The 24,355-nt window shown below is 45.3% G+C and overlaps 1 protein-coding gene across 2 annotated transcripts in view; it reads left to right on the top strand.

Moving 5' to 3' along the window:
• The window catches only part of LOC110489515 (glycogenin-1), a 37,904-nt gene that overhangs the window by 2,445 nt on the left and 11,104 nt on the right, over nt 1-24,355 (top strand). For both annotated transcript variants that reach the window (XM_021562228.3, XM_021562229.3), the window contains exons 2-5: nt 1,514-1,649; nt 2,161-2,335; nt 2,459-2,621; nt 21,670-21,796. In XM_021562228.3, coding sequence (XP_021417903.2) covers nt 1,514-1,649; nt 2,161-2,335; nt 2,459-2,621; nt 21,670-21,796 — 601 coding nt within the window. The remainder of the gene's footprint in view (nt 1-1,513; nt 1,650-2,160; nt 2,336-2,458; nt 2,622-21,669; nt 21,797-24,355) is intronic.

Genomic DNA, 24,355 nt, shown 5'->3' with positions numbered 1-24,355 from the left:
AGCCACGTCTCCATGTTATATCGCTTGTTAGGACAACTAACAGAAGACTGAGAGCTGCATGTCCTAACGCCATGTCCTAACGCCTACCTGTGTTTATATACGGAAGACAGATGCCACGTCATTGACAAATACTGTTGGCTGCAACCGTTAAAACTGGTTACAACACGCTATATTTAGTGGAATTATTTGATGTGATTTGAAAGTAGGGTGCTTTTTTTTTTTCTTTAATTTTTTAAAGAACAAAACCGCAATTGAGAATCGATTCATGTTTTAGATGGTGTTTTTTGGCTGCCAGAGCCAATTTCCCTCCAAACAGAAGGACCTTGGACTATATAAGGAATAACGTTAGGCTCTAGTCCATTACTGAACTAGTCTTTCTATAGCTGACGCTTGTATAGAAGGGGACCATGTACAGTGTGTCATGTCGCTTATCAAATGGCATTTTTTCAAGTGTGAATTAAATGTGGCGAATAACAGTGACTCGGAGGAACAGGCGTCTGACTACTTTTGATGGCCAAGTTTTATTTGCTTATAACTTATCAGATATTTTCTTGGAGCGAGGTACAGTTGATTACTTTTCTGTAGTCACTACCAACTGTAGTGACTACTGCACCCAGGGGATTGTTCAGGACCAACTGTAGTGACTACTGCACCCAGGGGACTGTTCAGGACCAACTGTAGTGACTACTGCACCCAGGGGACTGTTCAGGACCAACTGTAGTGACTACTGCACCCAGGGGATTGTTCAGGACCAACTGTAGTGACTACTGCACCCAGGGGATTGTTCAGGACCAACTGTAGTGACTACTGCATCCAGGGGATTGTTCAGGACCAACTGTAGTGACTACTGTTGATTTACTGGCTTGTCAAGGCTGCTGATATTAACTTCCAGGGTTTAGATTTTGTCATTATAATAATTATTTTGTCCTTTGCCATCTTACAATCAGTCCATTGTTGATACTTGAGTTTATGGGCAATTTCTAGACTTTCCTATTTGGCACAGTTGCTGTGGAACCCTTGGCCATTCTGTGTGACGTGCTGACATTGGTAAAACAACCACAGACCGTCCCTCACTGAAGTAATATGTTACGGTCTTCATACATACGAACACTGAGGCCTTTGTTTTGACACACCAGTTATGAGATGGACCATTGAGTCAGGCTTTACAAAGTTGTTTTTTTGGGGGGGGGGGGTGTTTGAGTAGGGCAGGTTTAGACGACGCTGGTCCTGGAGTGCCTCAGGCACCTAATGGTTTTGATTTAATCAACCTGGAGGACCAGGTGTGTTGACTTTAGTCAGTCACTGAACTCATCAATTAGCTCAGTTGGTCAGGTGTGGTACCTAGTTGGAACTAGGCACCACACTTGTACCCACGGCACTCCAGGAACATGGTTGCCTACCCATGGAGTTGGTTATAGCAATGAAGTCATTTAACTCTGATGGATTTACACTGTTTTTAACCGAACAAAATGTTATTTCCAGGTTTTTATTAATAAGTTATGTCCCCACTCAGACCAGGCTTTTGTGACTTTGGCGACCAATGACAACTATGCCAGAGGAGCCATGGTCCTCGGCAAGTCCCTGAGGAACCACAAGACAACCAGGAAGCTGGTGGTGATGATCGGACCCCATGTCTCTGACCCCTGCAAGTAAGAACCCTTTTCCACTTCCCAGGGACGACTGTTTATTATGTCCTAGAGTGACGCTTGAGCATCAACTGGTTAGTGTAACCTATGACCTTTCTAACGTTGGGAGTCAAAGATCTGATCCTAGACCTTGTTGGTGATGATGATCTGGGGCTTGATCAAACATGATCTTCATCTCCCACATGCAGGATTGTTGGCATGATCTCTCAAAGCCCTCTCGCCAAACTGTCCTGTGCCGCCTTCTCTCTCTCCTTCCCGCCCTCCTCCTCTCACTTCTCTCTCCTTCCCGCCCTCCTCCTACTCTCACTCCTCGCTCCTTCTCTCTCTCTTTCCCGCCCTCCTCCTCGCTCCTTCTCTCTCTCTTTCCCGGCCTCCTCCTCACTCCTTCTCTCTCTCTTTCCCGCCCTCCTCCTCACTCCTTCTCTCTCTCTTTCCTGCCCTCCTCCTCGCTCCTTCTCTCTCTCCTTCCCGCCCTCCTCCTCCTCTCACTCCTCACTCCTTCTCTTACCACCAGAGGAGTGCTTCTGAAGATCTTTGACGAGGTACTGTTGGTAGATGTGTTGGACAGCGGAGACTCAGCTAACCTGGCCCTGATGAAGAGACCTGACCTGGGAGTCACCTTCACCAAGCTACATTGCTGGACCCTTACACACTACTCCAAATGTGTCTTCATGGATGCAGACACACTGGTGAGATACACACGATACTCTGACCTTCAAGGACCCACACACACTGGTATGAGGGGGGGGGGGGTTCACCTGTATGTCCTCCAGGTAGCTACAGTAGAGTTCACCTGTGTGTGTTTGTTGCAGGTGGTACAGAACATAGATGAGTTGTTTGACAGAGAGGAGCTGTCTGCGGCCCCGGATCCCGGCTGGCCAGACTGTTTCAACTCCGGCGTGTTCGTGTTCCGACCCTCCAACGAAACGTACAGCAAACTGCTCCAGTACTGCGCAGAGCACGGCAGCTTCGATGGTACGTGTCAGAGCTTTTAGTGATTTCCTTTCATTTGAGAATGTTATGTCTGTGATCAAAGGGGATTTTCTTCACCCTCATACTGGAAACAAAATGGATGTCAGGGGTAGAATTTCCTGAAAAACCAAATTGGTGGTCTATTTACTGAAGTGGCCATGTGGCATGTGTACTCTGGCCAACCGCTGATACATGGTTTCTTTTTATTGGTCAAACGGGCAGCCAACCATCGATCACCATGTCACCAAAATAAGCTGCTGGTAGGTCATGCAGCATATTGTAGTGTTTCCATGGTCTGCTGGTAGGTCATGCAGCATATTGTAGTGTTTCCATGGTCTGCTGGTAGGTCATGCAGCATATTGTAGTGTTTCCATGGTCTGCTGGTAGGTCATGCAGCATATTGTAGTGTTTCTATGGTCTGCTGGTAGGTCATGCAGCATATTGTAGTGTTTCCATGGTCTGCTGGTAGGTCATGCAGCATATTGTAGTGTTTCTATGGTCTGCTGGTAGGTCATGCAGCATATTGTAGTGTTTCCATGGTCTGCTGGTAGGTCATGCAGCATATTGTAGTGTTTCCATGGTCTGCTGGTAGGTCATGCAGCATATTGTAGTGTTTCTATGGTGTGCTGGTAGGTCATGCAGCATATTGTAGTGTTTCCATGGTCTGCTGGTAGGTCATGCAGCATATTGTAGTGTTTCTATGGTCTGCTGGTAGGTCATGCAGCATATTGTAGTGTTTCCATGGTCTGCTGGTAGGTCATGCAGCATATTGTAGTGTTTCCATGGTCTGCTGGTAGGTCATGCAGCATATTGTAGTGTTTCCATGGTCTGCTGGTAGGTCATGCAGCATATTGTAGTGTTTCCATGGTCTGCTGGTAGGTCATGCAGCATATTGTAGTGTTTCCATGGTCTGCTGGTAGGTCATGCAGCATATTGTACTGTTTCCATGGTCTGCTGGTAGGTCATGCAGCATATTGTAGTGTTTCCATGGTCTGCTGGTAGGTCATGCAGCATATTGTAGTGTTTCTATGGTCTGCTGGTAGGTCATGCAGCATATTGTAGTGTTTCTATGGTCTGTTGGTAGGTCATGCAGCATATTGTAGTGTTTCCATGGTCTGCTGGTAGGTCATGCAGCATATTGTAGTGTTTCCATGGTCTGCTGGTAGGTCATGCAGCATATTGTAGTGTTTCCATGGTCTGCTGGTAGGTCATGCAGCATATTGTAGTGTTTCTATGGTCTGCTGGTAGGTCATGCAGCATATTGTAGTGTTTCCATGGTCTGCTGGTAGGTCATGCAGCATATTGTAGTGTTTCTATGGTCTGCTGGTAGGTCTTGCAGCATATTGTAGTGTTTCCATGGTCTGCTGGTAGGTCATGCAGCATATTGTAGTGTTTCTATGGTCTGCTGGTAGGTCATGCAGCATATTGTAGTGTTTCTATGGTCTGCTGGTAGGTCATGCAGCATATTGTAGTGTTTCCATGGTCTGCTGGTAGGTCATGCAGCATATTGTAGTGTTTCCATGGTCTGCTGGTAGGTCATACAGCATATTGTAGTGTTTCTATGGTCTGCTGGTAGGTCATGCAGCATATTGTAGTGTTTCTATGGTCTGCTGGTAGGTCATGCAGCATATTGTAGTGTTTCCATGGTCTGCTGGTAGGTCTTGCAGCATATTGTAGTGTTTCCATGGTCTGCTGGTAGGTCATGCAGCATATTGTAGTGTTTCCATGGTCTGCTGGTAGGTCATGCAGCATATTGTAGTGTTTCCATGGTCTGCTGGTAGGTCATGCAGCATATTGTAGTGTTTCTATGGTCTGCTGGTAGGTCATGCAGCATATTGTAGTGTTTCTATGGTCTGCTGGTAGGTCATGCAGCATATTGTAGTGTTTCCATGGTCTGCTGGTAGGTCATGCAGCATATTGTAGTGTTTCCATGGTCTGCTGGTAGGTCATGCAGCATATTGTAGTGTTTCCATGGTCTGCTGGTAGGTCATGCAGCATATTGTAGTGTTTCCATGGTCTGCTGGTAGGTCATGCAGCATATTGTAGTGTTTCCATGGTCTGCTGGTAGGTCATGTAGCATATTGTAGTGTTTCCATGGTCTGCTGGTAGGTCATGCAGCATATTGTAGTGTTTCCATGGTCTGCTGGTAGGTCATGCAGCATATTGTAGTGTTTCTATGGTCTGCTGGTAGGTCATGCAGCATATTGTAGTGTTTCCATGGTCTGCTGGTAGGTCATGCAGCATATTGTAGTGTTTCCATGGTCTGCTGGTAGGTCATGCAGCATATTGTAGTGTTTCTATGGTCTGCTGGTAGGTCATGCAGCATATTGTAGTGTTTCCATGGTCTGCTGGTAGGTCATGCAGCATATTGTAGTGTTTCCATGGTCTGCTGGTAGGTCATGCAGCATATTGTAGTGTTTCTATGGTCTGCTGGTAGGTCATGCAGCATATTGTAGTGTTTCCATGGTCTGCTGGTAGGTCATGCAGCATATTGTAGTGTTTCCATGGTCTGTTGGTAGGTCATGCAGCATATTGTAGTGTTTCCATGGTCTGCTGGTAGGTCATGCAGCATATTGTAGTGTTTCTATGGTCTGCTGGTAGGTCATGCAGCATATTGTAGTGTTTCCATGGTCTGCTGGTAGGTCATGCAGCATATTGTAGTGTTTCCATGGTCTGCTGGTAGGTCATGCAGCATATTGTAGTGTTTCTATGGTCTGCTGGTAGGTCATGCAGCATATTGTAGTGTTTCTATGGTCTGCTGGTAGGTCATGCAGCATATTGTAGTGTTTCCATGGTCTGCTGGTAGGTCATGCAGCATATTGTAGTGTTTCCATGGTCTGTTGGTAGGTCATGCAGCATATTGTAGTGTTTCTATTGTCTGCTGGTAGGTCATGCAGCATATTGTAGTGTTTCCATGGTCTGCTGGTAGGTCATGCAGCATATTGTAGTGTTTCCATGGTCTGCTGGTAGGTCATGCAGCATATTGTAGTGTTTCTATGGTCTGCTGGTAGGTCATGCAGCATATTGTAGTGTTTCTATGGTCTGCTGGTAGGTCATGCAGCATATTGTAGTGTTTCCATGGTCTGCTGGTAGGTCATGCAGCATATTGTAGTGTTTCCATGGTCTGCTGGTAGGTCATGCAGCATATTGTAGTGTTTCCATGGTCTGCTGGTAGGTCATGCAGCATATTGTAGTGTTTCCATGGTCTGCTGGTAGGTCATGCAGCATATTGTAGTGTTTCCATGGTCTGCTGGTAGGTCATGCAGCATATTGTAGTGTTTCCATGGTCTGCTGGTAGGTCATGCAGCATATTGTAGTGTTTCTATGGTCTGCTGGTAGGTCATGCAGCATATTGTAGTGTTTCCATGGTCTGCTGGTAGGTCATGCAGCATATTGTAGTGTTTCTATGGTCTGCTGGTAGGTCATGCAGCATATTGTAGTGTTTCCATGGTCTGCTGGTAGGTCATGCAGCATATTGTAGTGTTTCTATGGTCTGCTGGTAGGTCATGCAGCATATTGTAGTGTTTCCATGGTCTGCTGGTAGGTCATGCAGCATATTGTAGTGTTTCCATGGTCTGCCGGTATTAAATGTGCTGCTTTTCCAACTATGTAGAGGCAATATGTGCAGCATTCCAAATATCTGTGGTATTTCCTATTGGGTCGTGGCTGGCCTCTAGCAGTCTGCTGTCCTGTAGGTTGGATGCTAGCAGTCTGCTGTTCTGTAGGTTGGATGCTAGCAGTCTGCTGTTCTGTAGGTTGGATGCTAGCAGTCTGCTGTCCTGTAGGTTGGATGCTAGCAGTCTGCTGTCCTGTAGGTTGGATGCTAGCAGTCTGCTGTCCATTTGTAGTGTTTGTGGTTTAACCATTTTTTAAATAGCTCAATCTACATATGTCAAACGGGTTTTTGTCAACACAGGGTCCTGTCACGATACCGCCTCTCTCTAACCCTGTGAGTTATTCTGAGGTGTTTTACGGGGTACGGGAGGGAGGGGGGGGGGGGGGTGACTTTTCCTCTAAGCTTGATAAAGACCTTACTTAAAGTCTGAACACAGGGTCCTGTCATGACACTGCCTCTAACTCTGGGAGTTATTCTGAGGGGCTCTACAGGGTGGGGTTGAATTTGAGATGGGCACTGGCTGACATTAACCCTGCACATCCCGTGAGACCCCTGGTGAATAGTGACCTCTGTCTTGGCTACAGCCCCAGGCTGAAATGCTACCCTGTTCTTTACAGGCCACTACTTATGTCCAGGCCCATTTTAAGACTCAGCCTTACTACTACTGGAAATGGCTGCTATGCACGTACGTCAGTAGTCTGCTCACTGTCCGTCGGCTTGCCTAAACATCACTGTTACCATGGAGATCAGTCTGAAAGAAGTCGCTGTAAACAACTTTAAACAGTCTCTACAGGGCAGAATGTCGAGTACAATTTATATTGACGCGTTACTGGTTGCTGTTCTGATGGAGATGGGATCCACAGGAAAGCGGTGACCTTCTGTGGCGCAGGTAGGCTGTTGATTGAAAATCCAATCTCACTCATTGCAAGTGATTCACTCTGACTCCCGAGTGGCGCAGCGGTCTAAGGCACTGCATCTCAGTGAAAGAGGCATCATTACAGACCCTGGTTCGAACTCAGGCTGTATCACAACAGGCTGTTATTGGGAGTCCATAGGGCCGCGTATAATTGGCCCAGGCCGCCATTGTAAATAAGAATTTGTTCTTAACTGACTTGCCTAGCTAAATAAAAATGTGTAAAAAATTGTCGACCGATTGCAGGTTTCCTTGCAATCAGCTGGAAGTGTTTGCCGTTTGGGTAGGCTCGGCCATAACGTGGAAGTGTTTGGGTAGGCTCGGCCATAACGTGGAAGTGTTTGGGTAGGCTCGGCCATAACGTGGAAGTGTTTGGGTAGGCTCGGCCATAACGTGGAAGTGTTTGGGTAGGCTCGGCCATAACGTGGAAGTGTTTGGGTAGGCTCGGCCATAACGTGGAAGTGTTTGGGTAGGCTCGGCCATAACGTGGAAGTGTTTGGGTAGGCTCGGCCATAACGTGGAAGTGTTTGGGTAGGCTCGGCCATAACGTGGAAGTGTTTGGGTAGGCTCGGCCATAACGTGGAAGTGTTTGGGTAGGCTCGGCCATAACGTGGAAGTGTTTGGGTAGGCTCGGCCATAACGTGGAAGTGTTTGGGTAGGCTCGGCCATAACGTGGAAGTGTTTGGGTAGGCTCGGCCATAACGTGGAAGTGTTTGGGTAGGCTCGGCCATAACGTGGAAGTGTTTGGGTAGGCTCGGCCATAACGTGGAAGTGTTTGGGTAGGCTCGGCCATAACGTGGAAGTGTTTGGGTAGGCTCGGCCATAACGTGGAAGTGTTTGGGTAGGCTCGGCCATAACGTGGAAGTGTTTGGGTAGGCTCGGCCATAACGTGGAAGTGTTTGGGTAGGCTCGGCCATAACGTGGAAGTGTTTGGGTAGGCTCGGCCATAACGTGGAAGTGTTTGGGTAGGCTCGGCCATAACGTGGAAGTGTTTGGGTAGGCTCGGCCATAACGTGGAAGTGTTTGGGTAGGCTCGGCCATAACGTGGACGTGTTTGGGTAGGCTCGGCCATAACGTGGAAGTGTTTGGGTAGGCTCGGCCATAACGTGGAAGTGTTTGGGTAGGCTCGGCCATAACGTGGAAGTGTTTGGGTAGGCTCGGCCATAACGTGGAAGTGTTTGGGTAGGCTCGGCCATAACGTGGAAGTGTTTGGGTAGGCTCGGCCATAACGTGGAAGTGTTTGGGTAGGCTCGGCCATAACGTGGAAGTGTTTGGGTAGGCTCGGCCATAACGTGGAAGTGTTTGGGTAGGCTCGGCCATAACGTGGAAGTGTTTGGGTAGGCTCGGCCATAACGTGGAAGTGTTTGGGTAGGCTCGGCCATAACGTGGAAGTGTTTGGGTAGGCTCGGCCATAACGTGGAAGTGTTTGGGTAGGCTCGGCCATAACGTGGAAGTGTTTGGGTAGGCTCGGCCATAACGTGGAAGTGTTTGGGTAGGCTCGGCCATAACGTGGAAGTGTTTGGGTAGGCTCGGCCATAACGTGGAAGTGTTTGGGTAGGCTCGGCCATAACGTGGAAGTGTTTGGGTAGGCTCGGCCATAACGTGGAAGTGTTTGGGTAGGCTCGGCCATAACGTGGAAGTGTTTGGGTAGGCTCGGCCATAACGTGGACGTGTTTGGGTAGGCTCGGCCATAACGTGGACGTGTTTGGGTAGGCTCGAAACCAAAAATCCAAACTATACAGACCAGCATACTGAAGGTGGAGTTGACTACACTAGTCGTGGATCTTCTCTCTCCTTCCTACCTGCAGAAGGACCAATGTATCATTTTATTCAGCTTTCTGGTTTGTGGCGGATTTCAGAACTTTCCAAACGCGAGCCCCCCCCCCCCTTTGTTTTGACACTGCTGCTACTCTGTTTATTATCTATGCATACTCACTCCACGAATTACCTCGACTCCCCTGTATCCCTGCAGATTGACTCAGTACCGACACATCCCCTGACTGCTAGCATGTAGTCTTGTTGTTATGTCATTTTCTTGTCAACTTTTTAAAATTGTAGTTTATTTAGTAAATATTTCTGGAACTACATTGTTGGTTAGGGGCTTGTAAGTAAGCATTTCATGGCAAGGTCTACTACACCTGTTGTATTCAGCATTTCACTGTGAGGTCTACTACACCTGTTGTATTCAGCATTTCACTGTGAGGTCTACTACACCTGTTGTATTCAGCATTTCACTGTAAGGTCTACTACACCTGTTGTATTCAGCATTTCACTGTGAGGTCTACTACACCTGTTGTATTCAGCATTTCACTGTAAGGTCTACTACACCTGTTGTATTCAGCATTTCACTGTGAGGTCTACTACACCTGTTGTATTCAGCATTTCACTGTAAGGTCTACTACACCTGTTGTATTCAGCATTTCACTGTAAGGTCTACTACACCTGTTGTATTCAGCATTTCACTGTGAGGTCTACTACACCTGTAGTATTCAGCATTTCACTGTGAGGTCTACTACACCTGTTGTATTCAGCATTTCACTGTAAGGTCTACTACACCTGTTGTATTCAGCATTTCACTGTAAGGTCTACTACACCTGTTGTATTCAGCATTTCACTGTGAGGTCTACTACACCTGTAGTATTCAGCATTTCACTGTAAGGTCTACTACACCTGTTGTATTCAGCATTTCACTGTAAGGTCTACTACACCTGTTGTTTTCGTATTTTACTGTAAGGTCTACTACACCTGTTGTAGTCAGCGCGTGTGACAAATACCATTTTGATTTCTACCTGAAGTAAAATTCAATGTGGGTCTTCAGGCAACCTGTTGGCAGGCCATTTATATAAATGGAGCCGGCATCCTAGCAGTATCTCTTTCTCTCTCTCTCTCTAATGGCACTTCAGAGCATTCAGAGAACAACATGGTGAATTTAGCAGGTGTAGACTGAGAACAACGCGCTCTTTCATGGCAGACTTGTTTTTATAAGCGTTGAGACCCAGTTTGGGAAGTCACTTTGTTGGAATGGAACTAAATGGAACTATTTGAGTTAGGGCAGGCTTGAAAAGTAGTTCTGGTTTGTACTGATTAGTCATCAGGGGACACATAGTAATGGAATTGTGTATTTTACCAAGCCTGTTGGTACTAATGTGTCCTCATCCACAATAGGAAGACTTAAACTGGATATTTTAATGCATGTTTGAATATGCTACAGTTTTAACTTTGGGAAAATAGACTTTTGGGCCTATTGCAAACAAAACACCCTGCTTTGTGTATGTACTCTGCAATAACACATTTAATAATCCCTTTTAAACAGGAACATATTGCAGTTCGTCTGGCTAGCTCAGTAAAGCTAGCAGCAGTCCACCCTCATCAGAACAGTGAATCCGTGAAGCAGCTCTGTCTAATATGGCTCAAATATTCCATCTATGGTTCGGGACACCAATTAGTTTGCTTAATAGTGCCACGTGCTTTCAAGAGCAGACTCGTTCTGGCGAACTGAAGTGACTGTTGGCAGGAATCTAGTGTCTCTGTCTGGGCTGGTATCACACGGGAGAATCGAGTGTCTCTGTCTGGGCTGGTATCACACGGGATAATCTAGTGTCTCTGTGTCTGGGCTGGTATCACACGGGAGAAACCAACTACCCATTTTCATTTATGTCTCCCAAGAATGCCGTCTCTCCCTACAGCCCACTATAGACTACAGCCCACTATACTGCCCTACCAAGCAAAAAGGCAGTAACTAACTCATTTGGTCTAAAATGAGTTAATGTCATTTTTGCTCCATTAAAACATGCTTAATCATGTGGACAAGTGTCCTGCCTCTATTGTGTTCAGGAGTAAATGGGGGTCATGTTAGCAGTAACTGCATAAAGACACTGTGAAACCAGGGTAGATAAAATACATTTTTCTCAGAGCAGTTACTACCTTTTTTCTTGGTAGGGCAGCAGAGACTATAGCCCACTATAGACTACAGACTACAGCCCACTATAGACTACAGCCCACTATAGACTACAGCCCACTATAGACTACAGCCCACTATAGACTACAGCCCACTATAGACTACAGCCCACTATAGACTACAGCCCACTATAGACTACAGCCCACTATAGACTACAGCCCACTATAGACTACAGCCCACTATAGACTACAGCCCACTATAGACTACAGCCCACTATAGACTACAGCCCACTATAGACTAGAGCACACTAGCTGTGTGGGAGGAGCCTGTTGCGTCATTATCTAATGTCAGGCTCTGTGTGGGAGGAGCCTGTTGCGTCATTATCTAATGTCAGGCTCTGTGTGGGAGGAGCCTGTTGCGTCATTATCTAATGTCAGGCTCTGTGTGGGAGGAGCCTGTTGCGTCATTATCTAATGTCAGGCTCTGTGTGGGAGGAGCCTGTTGCGTCATCATCTAATGTCAGGCTCTCTTGTTATTTGAAGCTGTGTGTGTCAGACTCTTGCTCCTCAGACTGTTTTCTCAACCCCTTAGATTCCCTGTGCTGTTGAATGCCACATTAATGGCCTAGCGATATGCTAGCAGGTTGTGGGGTATGCTAATTGGCTAAAGCTGCAGTATTTTTAGCCAGCGACGGTCTTTTCATGTTGCGCTGTAGCCGTGACTTGCAGTTCCTCTGACCCTTTTTTTTTTTTATAGTGCTACAGTCCTCTACGACTGGAAAACAACATGATTGGTATCACACGGGAGAATCTAGTGTCTCTCTGTCTGGGCTGGTATCACACGGGAGAATCTAGTGTCTCTCTGTCTGGGCTGGTATCACACGGGAGAATCTAGTGTCTCTCTGTCTGGGCTGGTATCACACGGGAGAATCTAGTGTCTCTGTCTGGGCTGGTATCACACAGGAGAATCTAGTGTCTCTCTGTCTGGGCTGGTATCACACGGGAGAATCTAGTGTCTCTGTCTGGGCTGGTATCACACGGGAGAATCTAGTGTCTCTCTGTCTGGGCTGGTATCACACGGGAGAATCTAGTGTCTCTCTGTCTGGGCTGGTATCACACGGGAGAATCTAGTGTCTCTCTGTCTGGGCTGGTATCACACAGGAGAATCTAGTGTCTCTCTGTCTGGGCTGGTATCACACGGGAGAATCTAGTGTCTCTCTGTCTGGGCTGGTATCACACGGGAGAATCTAGTGTCTCTCTGTCTGGGCTGGTATCACACGGGAGAATCTAGTGTCTCTGTCTGGGCTGGTATCACACGGGAGAATCTAGTGTCTCTGTCTGGGCTGGTATCACACAGGAGAATCTAGTGTCTCTCTGTCTGGGCTGGTATCACACAGGAGAATCTAGTGTCTCTCTGTCTGGGCTGGTATCACACGGGAGAATCTAGTGTCTCTCTGTCTGGGCTGGTATCACACAGGAGAATCTAGTGTCTCTCTGTCTGGGCTGGTATCACACAGGAGAATCTAGTGTCTCTCTGTCTGGGCTGGTATCACACGGGAGAATCTAGTGTCTCTCTGTCTGGGCTGGTATCATACGGAGAATCTAGTGTCTCTCTGTCTGGGCTGGTATCACACGGCAGAATCTAGTGTCTCTCTGTCTGGGCTGGTATCACACGGGAGAATCTAGTGTCTCTCTGTCTGGGCTGGTATCACACGGGAGAATCTAGTGTCTCTCTGTCTGGGCTGGTATCACACGGGAGAATCTAGTGTCTCTCTGTCTGGGCTGGTATCACACAGGAGAATCTAGTGTCTCTCTGTCTGGGCTGGTATCACACGGGAGAATCTAGTGTCTCTCTCTGTCTGGGCTGGTATCACATGGGAGAATCTAGTGTCTCTCTGTCTGGGCTGGTATCACACGGGAGAATCTAGTGTCTCTCTGTCTGGGCTGGTATCACACGGGAGAATCTAGTGTCTCTCTGTCTGGGCTGGTATCACACAGGAGAATCTAGTGTCTCTCTGTCTGGGCTGGTATCACACGGGAGAATCTAGTGTCTGTCTGGGCTGGTATCACACAGGAGAATCTAGTGTCTCTCTGTCTGGGCTGGTATCACACGGGAGAATCTAGTGTCTCTCTGTCTGGGCTGGTATCACACGGGAGAATCTAGTGTCTCTCTGTCTGGGCTGGTATCACACGGGAGAATCTAGTGTCTCTCTGTCTGGGCTGGTATCACACAGGAGAATCTAGTGTCTCTCTGTCTGGGCTGGTATCACACGGGAGAAACCAACTACCCACTATAGAACTTAACTTGACTAACATTATGCCTAATTTTTAAATTGACTGTGTAGCGCTGGCTAACCAACAGAACCAACTATTGGGCAATGGCAGATCTGAGTGATGAAATGGTTCAGGAGAGATTACTCTTCCAGTCCTGGGCGCCTCTATTCAATTTCCTCTTTCTACTGCATGCGGCCCAGGTCAGATCTTGGACTTCCCTGAGATATCCGTAGACCTGTGGTTTGGTTCAGGTATACTGGAGAAGTGCTACATTCCTGCTGAGCCTTGTTCATCCCTTCTAAATGAAAAGGGCCCATGTTAACTCTATGGAGACGCTCTGCTTGAGGACAGCCTCTAGGTATCTAGGGCTGGGGGGGGGGGGATAGGGGCCTGGGGGAGCGCTGTGCTGTCGAACACAAAGGTCCTCTTGTTCCCCTTCTGTACCATGTACAATAAATGGACTAACCACATGTTACAGGTCCATCTCCTCCACCTAGTGCACAATGAATACATTCACTCCTTGTGTCGTGGTTCGACTGGTGGACTGTGACACCTCAAGTGTAGATTTTTCCACTGTGTTTGTGTGTGTGGAGCCTCTTCTGAGAAGCTCAGCTGTTGGTTTGCCATTTTTAAAGGACTTTCTCATGTTGTGGTGTGACTTGGTGGACAGCAGGGCTTAGTCAAATCAAATTGTGTTCGTCACATAGACGTGTTTAGCAGATGTTATTGTGGGTGTAGCGAAATGCTTGTGTTTCTAGCTCCAATAGTGCAGTAATGTCTAACATTTCACACAATATAAAGGAATGAAATTAAGAATATAAAAATACTTGGGTGAGCAATGTCAGAGCAGCATTAGACTAAGAAATAGTATAGAATAGAGTGTATATACATATGAGATGAGTGACGCAAGATATGTAAACATTAAAGTGACCAGTGAAGTCTGTATGTAGGCAGCCGCCTTTCTGTGTTAGTGGTGGCTGTTTAACAGTCTGATGGTCTTGAGATAGAAGCTGTTTTTCAGTCTCTTGGTCCGTGCTTTGATGCAGACCTCGCCTTCTGGATGATAGTGGGGTGAACAGGCAGTGGCTCGGGTGGTTGTTGTACATCCTGTGACATCAGGTGCTGCAGTTGCCGTACCAGGCGCTGATACAGCCCGACAGGATGCTCTCAATTGTGCATCTGTAAAAGTTTGTGGGTTTTGGTGACGAGCCAAATTTCTTCAGTCTCATGAGGTTGAAGAGGCGCTGTCTGTGTGGGTGGACCATTTCAGTTTGTCCGTGATGTGTACGCCGAGGAACTTAACTTACTACCTTCTCCACTACTGTCCCATCGATGTGGATAGGGGGGGTGTTCCCTCTGCTCTTTCCTGAAGTCCACAATCATCTCCTGTTTTTGTTGACGTTGAGTGAGAGGTTGTTTTCCTGGCACCACACTCCCAGAGCACGCCCAATTTTTCAGTTTTTTGATTTGTTAAAAAAGTTTGAAATATCCAATAAATGTCGTTCCACTTCATGATTGTGTCCCACTTGTTGTTGATTCTTCACAAAAAAATACAGTTTTATATCTTTATGTTTGAAGCCTGAAATGTGGCAAAAGGTCGCTGAATACTTTCGCAAGGCACTGTAGTTGTCCGTGGGTGGTTTTCCCTTTGTAGTCCGTCATTGCCTGTCACATACGTCTTGTCTGAGCCGTTGAATTACGACTCCACTTTGTCTCTATACTGACGGTTTGCCTGTTTGATTGCCTTCCAGAGGGAATAACTACACTGTTTGTATTCAGCCATATTCCCAGTCACCTTGCCATGGTTAAATGCGATGGTTCGCACTTTTGTTTTGCATGAATGCTTCCATCTATCTGCGGTTTCTGGTTAGGAGGTTTTAATAGTGGGTACAACATCTCCTATACACTTCCTGATAATATAAGTCACCGTATCAGTTTATTTGCCAGAGGCTACCCGGAACATATCCCAGTCCGCATGATCAAAACAATTATGACGCATGGATTCCGATTGGTCAGACCAGCATTGAATAGCAGGGGTACTTAGCACGGGTACTCCCTGTTTGAGTTTCTGCCTATAGGAAGGGAGGAGCAAAATGGAGTCGTGATCAGATTTGCCAAAGGGAGGGTGGGGGAGGGCCTTGTTGGCATAGCAGTGGTCGAGTGTTTAGCAGCGTGACTGTTAGTCAATGTGTTGACAGAACTTTGGTAAGGTTTTTCTAATTTACTGTAAAATCCCCAGCTACAATAAATGCTGCCTCGGGATATGGTTTCCAGTTTGCATAAAGTCCAGTGAAGTTATTTTGAGGGCCGTCGTGGTATCGGCTTGAGGGGGAATATACATGGCCGTGACTATAACCGAAGAATATTATCTTGGGAGATAATACGGTCGGCATTTGCTTGTGAGGAATTCTAGGTCGGGTTAACAAAAGGGCTTGAGTTCCTGTATGTTTAACTACTCATGGTGTGGTATCATGAAACCCCCGCCCTTCTTCCCGAAAGATATGTATTCCTGTCTGCGCGATGAACTGAAGCCAACTGGCAGAACGGACTCTATATCCCGAGAGAGCCACATTTCCGTGAAACATTTGGGGCGGCAGGTAACCTTGTCGATAGTGTTGGGCCAGTAACCGAGAGGTTGCTGGTTCGAATCCCCTAGCTGACGAGGTAAAAATCTGTCATTCTGCCCCTGAACAAGGCAGTTAACCCACTGTTCCCAGGCTGTCATTGAAAATAAGAATTTGTTCTTAACTGACTTGCCTAGTTAAATAAAATAGAAAATAGTATGTGACAAGTCCTAATGTTTCTCTGGAAGGAAGCCCTGAGCTTGTCAACTTCATTATCCAGAGACCTGAACATTTGCGAGTAATATACTCAAAGCGTTGTGTGTCCGACTGCTCTGCCTGTTTTGGAACAGCCTCTGGGATCAGTATGAACGAAAGATTCAGTTCAGGTTGTAATGCTGATGAGTTACCGCCGCTCTGATATCCTAAAGTTCTTCCTGGCTACATATTTCTTGTCATTTCTCTACCATAAGCCGCCTCCAGCTTCGTTTCAGAGTATTTGACAGTGCGTCCAACCGGCCTCACAACCGCAGAACACGTTTAACCACGGCCAGCGCAGGACCTCCACATCCGGCTTCTTCACCTGCGGGATTATCTGAGACTAGCCACCCAGACAGCTGATGAAAGTGAAGAGTATTTCTGTGGGGGAAAAACTCACTCTGACTGCACCACTGCCCAGTCATGTGACATCCATAGATTAGGGCCTAATGAATTTAGTTCTAATTGACGGATTTCCTTATGAACTGCAACTCAGTAAAATCGTCAATTGTTGCATCTTTGTTTTTGTTCAGTACATATGGGTAATACTACTATAGAAGCCTAAAGAGAACTGCTTCAACACCCCCCCCCCCCCCCCCCCCCATGTCAGTTACCAGACGAATGCAGGGGTCTCTCTGGAAGGCTGTACTCCATGTTCTGTATGTGATCTTTTGCACGCTACATACTACCAGCCACACTGCCCAGACCTAGAAATAAATCTCTGGATGGTGACTGCATGTACAGCTATATGCATAGTGACTTAGTCCTATAGTGACAGCCACACTCCTTTTCCTATTTATATCTCTGGATGGTGCAACGCATCCGCATGCTTCAGCTGGCGCCTAGCTGAACCCAACGAGTTCATGTGTAGTGGCTGGCTGTATTTCCTGTTGGGATAGTAGTTACAGTTGAGGTTTCAGGCTCGTGCTAATCTGTCGGTGGGGTTTAAATCCACCGGACTCTAGATCTTTCCTCCTTGTCTTTCACATGTCATGGCCATGTGTCTGATACTTACGGCTAGTCGATAGCCAGTAATGTGTAGTGGTCACCGGCCAGGTCTCGGAGGGAGACCTACACAAAGTAGCTGATGGTGTCTTTTAAAATTAAACGGACAGACCTACAAGAAAACAACTTTGATGGGCGACGTGCTGTTTTGGGACGTAAACAAATGCAAGGCTGTGCTGTTTGGAGAGTGCTGTGTTTACTGAAAGACGACCCCATCAATATCCAGACAGCAGTCAGTACGTGTACACACAGGGCACTTTTTAGTCGGTCTATTCAGTGTACAGTGCATTCGGAAAGTATTTAGACCCCTTGACTTCATCCACATTTTGTTACAGCTTTATTCTAAAATGTATTAAATAAATAAAAATTTACCTTTAATCTCAACACTATCCTGTAATGACAGTGACAGCTTTTTGGAAATGTTTGCCAATTTATTAGACCCTTTGCTATGAGAATTGAAATTGAGCTCTGGTGCATCCTGTTTCCATTGGTCATACTTGAGATGTTTCTACAACTTTTTGGATGGAGTCCACCTGTGGTAATTTCAATTGATTGGACATGATTTGGAAAGGCACACAACTGTCTATATAAGATCCCACAGTGGACAGTGCATGTCGGAGCAAAAACCAAGCCATGAGGTCGAAGGAATTGTCCATAGAGCTCCGAGACGACAGGATTGTGTCGAAGCACAGATCTGGAGAAGGGTACCATAAACTTTTTGCAGCATTAAAGGTCTGCAAGAACAGTGGCCTCCATCATTCTTAAATGGAAGACGTTTGGAACCACCAAGACTCTTCCTAGAGCTGGCCACCCGGACAAACTGAGCAATCTGGGGGAGAAGGGCCTTGGTCAGGGAGGTGACCAAGAACCCGATGGTCACTCTGGCAGAGCTACATAGTTCCTCTGTGGAGATGGGAGAATCTTCCAGAAGGACAACCATCTCTGCAGCACTCCACCAATAAGGCCTTTATGGTAGTGGCCAGACGGAAGTGACTCTTCAGGAAATGGTACATGACAGCCTGCTTGGAGTTTGCCAAGAAGGATTCTGACCATGAGAAACAAGATTCTTTGGTCTGATGAAACCAAGCTTCAACTCTTTGGCCTGAATGCCAAGTGTGTCGTCTGGAGGAAACCTGGTATCATCCCTACAGTGAAGCATGGCGGTGGTGGTGGCAGCATGCTGTGCAGATGTTTTTAAGTGGCAGGGACTGGGAGACTAGTCAGGATTTGAGGGAAATTTGAACTAAGCAAAGTGCAGCGATCCAGAGCACTCAGGACCTCCGACTGGGGTGCCGGTTCACTTTCCAACAGGACAACAACCCTAAGCACACAGCCAAGACAATGCCGGAGTGGCTTCGGGACAAGTCTTTGAATGTCCTTGAGTAGCCCGGACTTGAACCTGAGCAAACACTTCTGGAGAGACCTGAAAATAGCTGTGCAGCGACACTCCCCATCCAACCTGACAGAGCTTGAGGATCTGCTGAGAAGAATGGGAGAAACTCCCCAAATACAGGTGTGCCAAGCTTGTAGTGTCATACCCAAGAAGACTCAAGGCTGTAATTGCTGCCAAAGGTGTTTCAACAGAAAGTAATGGGTATGACTACTTATGTAATTGTGACATTTCTGTTTTTTATTTATACTTTTGCAAACATTTCTAAACATGTTTATGGTTTGTCATTATTATGGGGTATTGTGTCTAGATTGAGACGCATACAATTTAATCAATTTTAGAATTGGGCTGTAATGTAACAAAGTGGAGGGGTCTGAATACTTTCCGAATCCACTCTATGTAGACATTGTGGGCAGTTGTGATTGTAAACATCCTGTTTTTATCCTGTCAGGACAGAGCAGTCTGCTGACTAAAGCCTTGTTCACATTGTTGGCAGTTTCAAACCCTTTTCATTTTTTGCTTCTCTAATCTGTTTTTCCTGCAGTCTGAACAGCCAAAAAGCACATGGAATCTGATATTTCAAGCCACACTTTAACCTCGTAGGTGATTCCTGGCCATGTGACATGTCTGAACGGTCAAATCTGATTTTATTTTCCCTCCAGTGGTTTCTAGGCTTTATTTGCCATATCTGCTTTCTAGCTACTCTGACCGTTTGAGAAGAACGTGTGGTAGCTCATTGACTTGTTAATTGTTTACAAATTATTGCATGTGCTAAACCGCTGCCTAGCTAGCCAGTTTAACTGACGCCAAAAAGGACTCGTTTTGAAAGTCGGATCATGCTATCCACTATGACTTTGAAATGTCCATGTTGGACTTCGTCACCTTCAGCTACATACTGTCTGAATGATGGGTGGTGGCGCTCGTGCTCCAATCAGCCTCTAAACCACTGCGCACACCCCTGGCGTTACTATGACAACGCATCCGATTTGGTCACCTTTTTTTTTTTTGTCTTGCTGTTTGGACAGTCGGTATTCCCAAACGGATTTTGAAAAAAGCTAACTGATTTGTGCGTCAAGGCCTGCAGTGTGAACTAGGTTTTAGAGGTTGTGTTGGCAGAAAGCCTCATGGCTTTAGGAGATACAGGTTTATGATCAGTTGGATAGACGGCTGAATGAGACTGACAGCCAGCTGAACCATACTCACCTGTTACCGGTTCAATCTACAGCAATTAGGCGTTGTTTGAAGTAGATCTATTCAGACAACCATACATCATTATCTTTCCGCTGGTTAGATTACATTTTTTTCATTTTAGCAGACACCTCCGAGTGACTCAGCATCCATTTTAAGGTAGCTAGGTGAGACAACCACATGTCGTTCATAGGAAGTACGTTTTTCCTGACTACTGCTATCTGCAATGGCTGTGCTAGTCTGTCTGTATGCCAACCTGTTGTATAGTGACTATTGCTCGTCTCTGAAGTTGGGGCTTGGGTGAAGAGTAGCAAAGCTACTGCTAATTTACACCAGTTACTGGAATCTTCAGCAATTTTTGTAATTGCCATACATTTTCTGTTAATCTATTGTAATTTATACTTGAATAACTTGGTAAATAATTATTCATTAATATATAGTGTTAATGTGTCTCCCTGAGTTTGTAGTAAATACACCATATGGCCCAAGAGAATTGTCCTTGAAAGATTATTTATTTTATTTAAGATTATGGTAGTTTACTGGTCAAAGACAAAGGTTTTGATATAAATCTAATCTCAGCAAAAAATAAATGTCCCTTTTTCAGGTCTTTTCAAAGATCATTTGTAAAAAGTCAAATAATTTCACAGAGCTTCATTGGAAAGGGTTTACACCAGGAACGCACAATCCCTCCATCAGTGCTCAGACTGTCCGCAATAGGCTGGACTGAGGGCTTGTAGGCCTGTTGTAAAGGCAGGTCCTCTCCAGACATCACCGGCAACAACGTTGCCTATGGGCACAAACCCACCGTCGCTGGACCAGACAGGACTGGCAGAAAGTGGTCTTCACTGACGAGTTGTGGTTTTGTCTCACCAGCGGTGATGGTCGGATTTATGTTGATCGTCAGAGGAATGAGCGTTACACCGAGGCCTGTACTCTGGCGCAGGATCGATTTGTAGGGTGAGTCATGGTCTGGGGCGGTGTGTCACAGCATCATCGGACTGAGCTTGTTGTCATTGCAGGTAGGTAATCTCAACGCTGTGCGTTACAGAGAAGACATCCTCCTCCCTCATGTGGTACCCTTCCTGCAGGCTCCTCCTGACATGACCCTCCAGCATGACAATGCCACCAGCCAAACTGCTTGTTCTGTGAGTGATTTCCTGCAAGATAGGAATGTCAGTGTTCTGCCATGGCCAGAGAAGACCCTGGCTCTCAATCCCATGGAGCATGTCTGGGACCTGTTGGATGTGAGGGCTAGGGCTGTCCCCCCCCCCCCCCCCCCAGGAATGTCTGGGAACTTGCAGGTGCCTTGGTGGAAGAGTGGGGTAACATCTCACAGCAATAACATGCAAATCTGGTGCAGTCCATGAGGAAGAGATGATCTGCAGTACTTAATGCAGCTGGTGGCCACTTTTGATTTTGCTTTGTTCAGGGACACATTATTCCATTTATGTTAGTCACATGTCTGTGGAACTGGTTCAGTTTGTCTCAGTTGTTGAATCTTGTTATGTTCATACAAATATTTACACATGTTAAGTTTGCTGAAAATGAACACTGTTGACAGTGAGAGGACGTTTCTTTCTTTACTGAGCTATATATATCACACACACCTCCCTTTCGCAACCGTAGTGAAGAGAATATTATCAAGATGAATTTCCGTTTCGCAACGCCTGTTTAAAATAACTTTGGTCTTACTGTGTAACCCTTGTCTCACTGGTGGGCTTGGCGTCTGCCTCACTGTCTGGTCTATTCCTATTACTGAACATACCAAGCTGATCATATTGTATACATTTTGCCCATCAATGCGTTACTGGTCGATGGATTAAGTATTGATATAGACTCTGCTTCCTTGCGTTCTGAACCACCTCTATGCATTGATATGGGTTGGGGCTAAATGTATTGCGCTCCCTATTTACACTCTTGTTGCTAACTGCTGTTCTTCTTTTCTCTAGGAGGAGACCAAGGGGTCTTGAATGGCTTCTTCGGTAACTGGGCAACAGCAGATATATCAAAACACCTCCCCTTCATCTACAACCTCAGCAGCATAGCGATCTACACTTACCTTCCAGCATTCAAACAGTAAGTACTCAATCTACACTTACCTTCCAGCATTCAAACAGTCAGTACTCAATCTACACTTACCTTCCAGCATTCAAACAGTAAGTACTCAATCTACACTTACCTTCCAGCATTCAAACAGTCAGTACTCAATCTACACTTCCAGCATTCAAACAGTCAGTACTCAATCTACACCTACCTTCCAGCAGTCAAACAGTCAGTACTCAATCTACACCTACCTTCCAGCAGTCAAACAGTCAGTACTCAATCTACACTTACCTTACAGCATTCAAACAGTCAGTACTCAATCTACACCTACCTTCCAGCATTCAAACAGTCAGTACTCAATCTACACTTACCTTCCAGCATTCAAACAGTAAGTACTCAATCTACACTTACCTTCCAGCATTCAAACAGTAAGTACTCAATCTACACTTACCTTCCAGCATTCAAACAGTAAGTACTCAATCTACACTTACCTTCCAGCATTCAAACAGTCAGTACTCAATCTACACTTACCTTACAGCATTCAAACAGTCAGTACTCAATCTACACTTACCTTCCAGCATTCAAACAGTAAGTACTCAATCTACACTTACCTTCCAGCATTCAAACAGTAAGTACTCAATCTACACTTACCTTCCAGCATTCAAACAGTCAGTACTCAATCTACACTTACCTTCCAGCATTCAAACAGTCAGTACTCAATCTACACCTACCTTCCAGCATTCAAACAGTCAGTACTCAATCTACACCTACCTTCCAGCATTCAAACAGTCAGTACTCAATCTACACCTACCTTCCAGCATTCAAACAGTCAGTACTCAATCTACACCTACCTTCCAGCATTCAAACAGTCAGTACTCAATCTACACTTACCTTCCAGCATTCAAACAGTCAGTACTCAATCTACACTTACCTTCCAGCATTCAAACAGTCAGTACTCCATCTACACTTACCTTCCAGCATTCAAACAGTCAGTACTCCATCTACACTTACCTTCCAGCATTCAAACAGTCAGTACTCAATCTACACTTACCTTCCAGCATTCAAACAGTCATTACTCAATCTACACTTACCTTCCAGCATTCAAACAGTCAGTACTCAATCTACACCTCCCCTCCAGCATTCAAACAGTATGTAATCATGTGATAGAGAACTGTGTGTAGATCTAGTTGCTGGTTTAGGCACTAACTATTATCTAGATATTATCTAGATATCTGTATTTCTTACATTGAGAAACATTCTGCTAAATCTCAAACTAAATATGAGGTGTTGTCTATAATTCCCTGCCAAAGCATTAACAGCTCATAAGAGTCGAAGCCGGGGGGGGTTCTACTAAACTATAAGGAATTGTTTTAAAGTCACACCAACGATCATTTTATCTATTTGATTTTGAATTTCAAGACCCCTTGATGTATTGAAAAATATTTAAAAAATATTTTGCCTTACTGCTATTAGCCCATAGAAACACATTGAATAACAGATAGTCCTTACTGCTATTAGCCAATAGAAACACATTGAATAACAGAGTCCTTACTGCTATTAGCCAATAGAAACACATTGAATAACAGATTGTCCTTACTGCTATTAGCCAATAGAAACACATTGAATAACAGATTGTCCTTACTGCTATTAGCCAATAGAAACACATTGAATAACAGATAGTCCTTACTGCTATTAGAAACACATTGAATAACAGATAGTCCTTACTGCTATTAGAAACACATTGAATAACAGATAGTCCTTACTGCTATTAGCCCATAGAAACACATTGAATAACAGATAGTCCTTACTGCTATTAGCCCATAGAAACACATTGAATAACAGATAGTCCTTACTGCTATTAGCCCATAGAAACACATTGAATAACAGATAGTCCTTACTGCTATTAGCCCATAGAAACACAGTGAATAACAGATAGTCCTTACTGCTATTAGCCAATAGAAACACAATGAATAACAGATAGTCCTTACTGCTATTAGCCCATAGAAACACATTGAATAACAGATAGTCCTTACTGCTATTAGCCAATAGAAACACATTGTATAACAGATAGTCCTTACTGCTATTAGCCCATAGAAACACATTGAATAACAGATAGTCCTTACTGCTATTAGCCAATAGAAACACATTGAATAACAGATAGTCCTTACTGCTATTAGCCAATAGAAACACATTGAATAACAGATAGTCCTTACTGCTATTAGAAACACATTGAATAACAGATAGTCCTTACTGCTATTAGCCAATGGAAACACATTGAATAACAGATAGTCCTTACTGCTATTAGCCAATAGAAACACATTGAATAACAGATAGTCCTTACTGCTATTAGCCAATAGAAACACATTGAATAACAGATAGTCCTTACTGCTATTAGCCAATAGAAACACATTGTCCTTACTGCTATAAGCCAATAGAAACACATTGTCCTTACTGCTATTAGCCAATAGAAACACATTGAATAACAGAGTCCTTACTGCTATTAGCCCATAGAAACACATTGAATAACAGGTAGTCCTTACTGCTATTAGCCAATAGAAACACATTGAATAACAGATAGTCCTTACTGCTATT

Source organism: Oncorhynchus mykiss, chromosome 15 (assembly GCF_057628025.1).
Source record: "Oncorhynchus mykiss isolate SJ-2025 chromosome 15, ASM5762802v1, whole genome shotgun sequence".
NCBI lineage: Eukaryota > Metazoa > Chordata > Actinopteri > Salmoniformes > Salmonidae > Oncorhynchus > Oncorhynchus mykiss.
The sequence above is the reverse complement of the archived record's forward strand: the minus strand, read 5'-3'. Positions and strand labels throughout refer to the sequence as shown.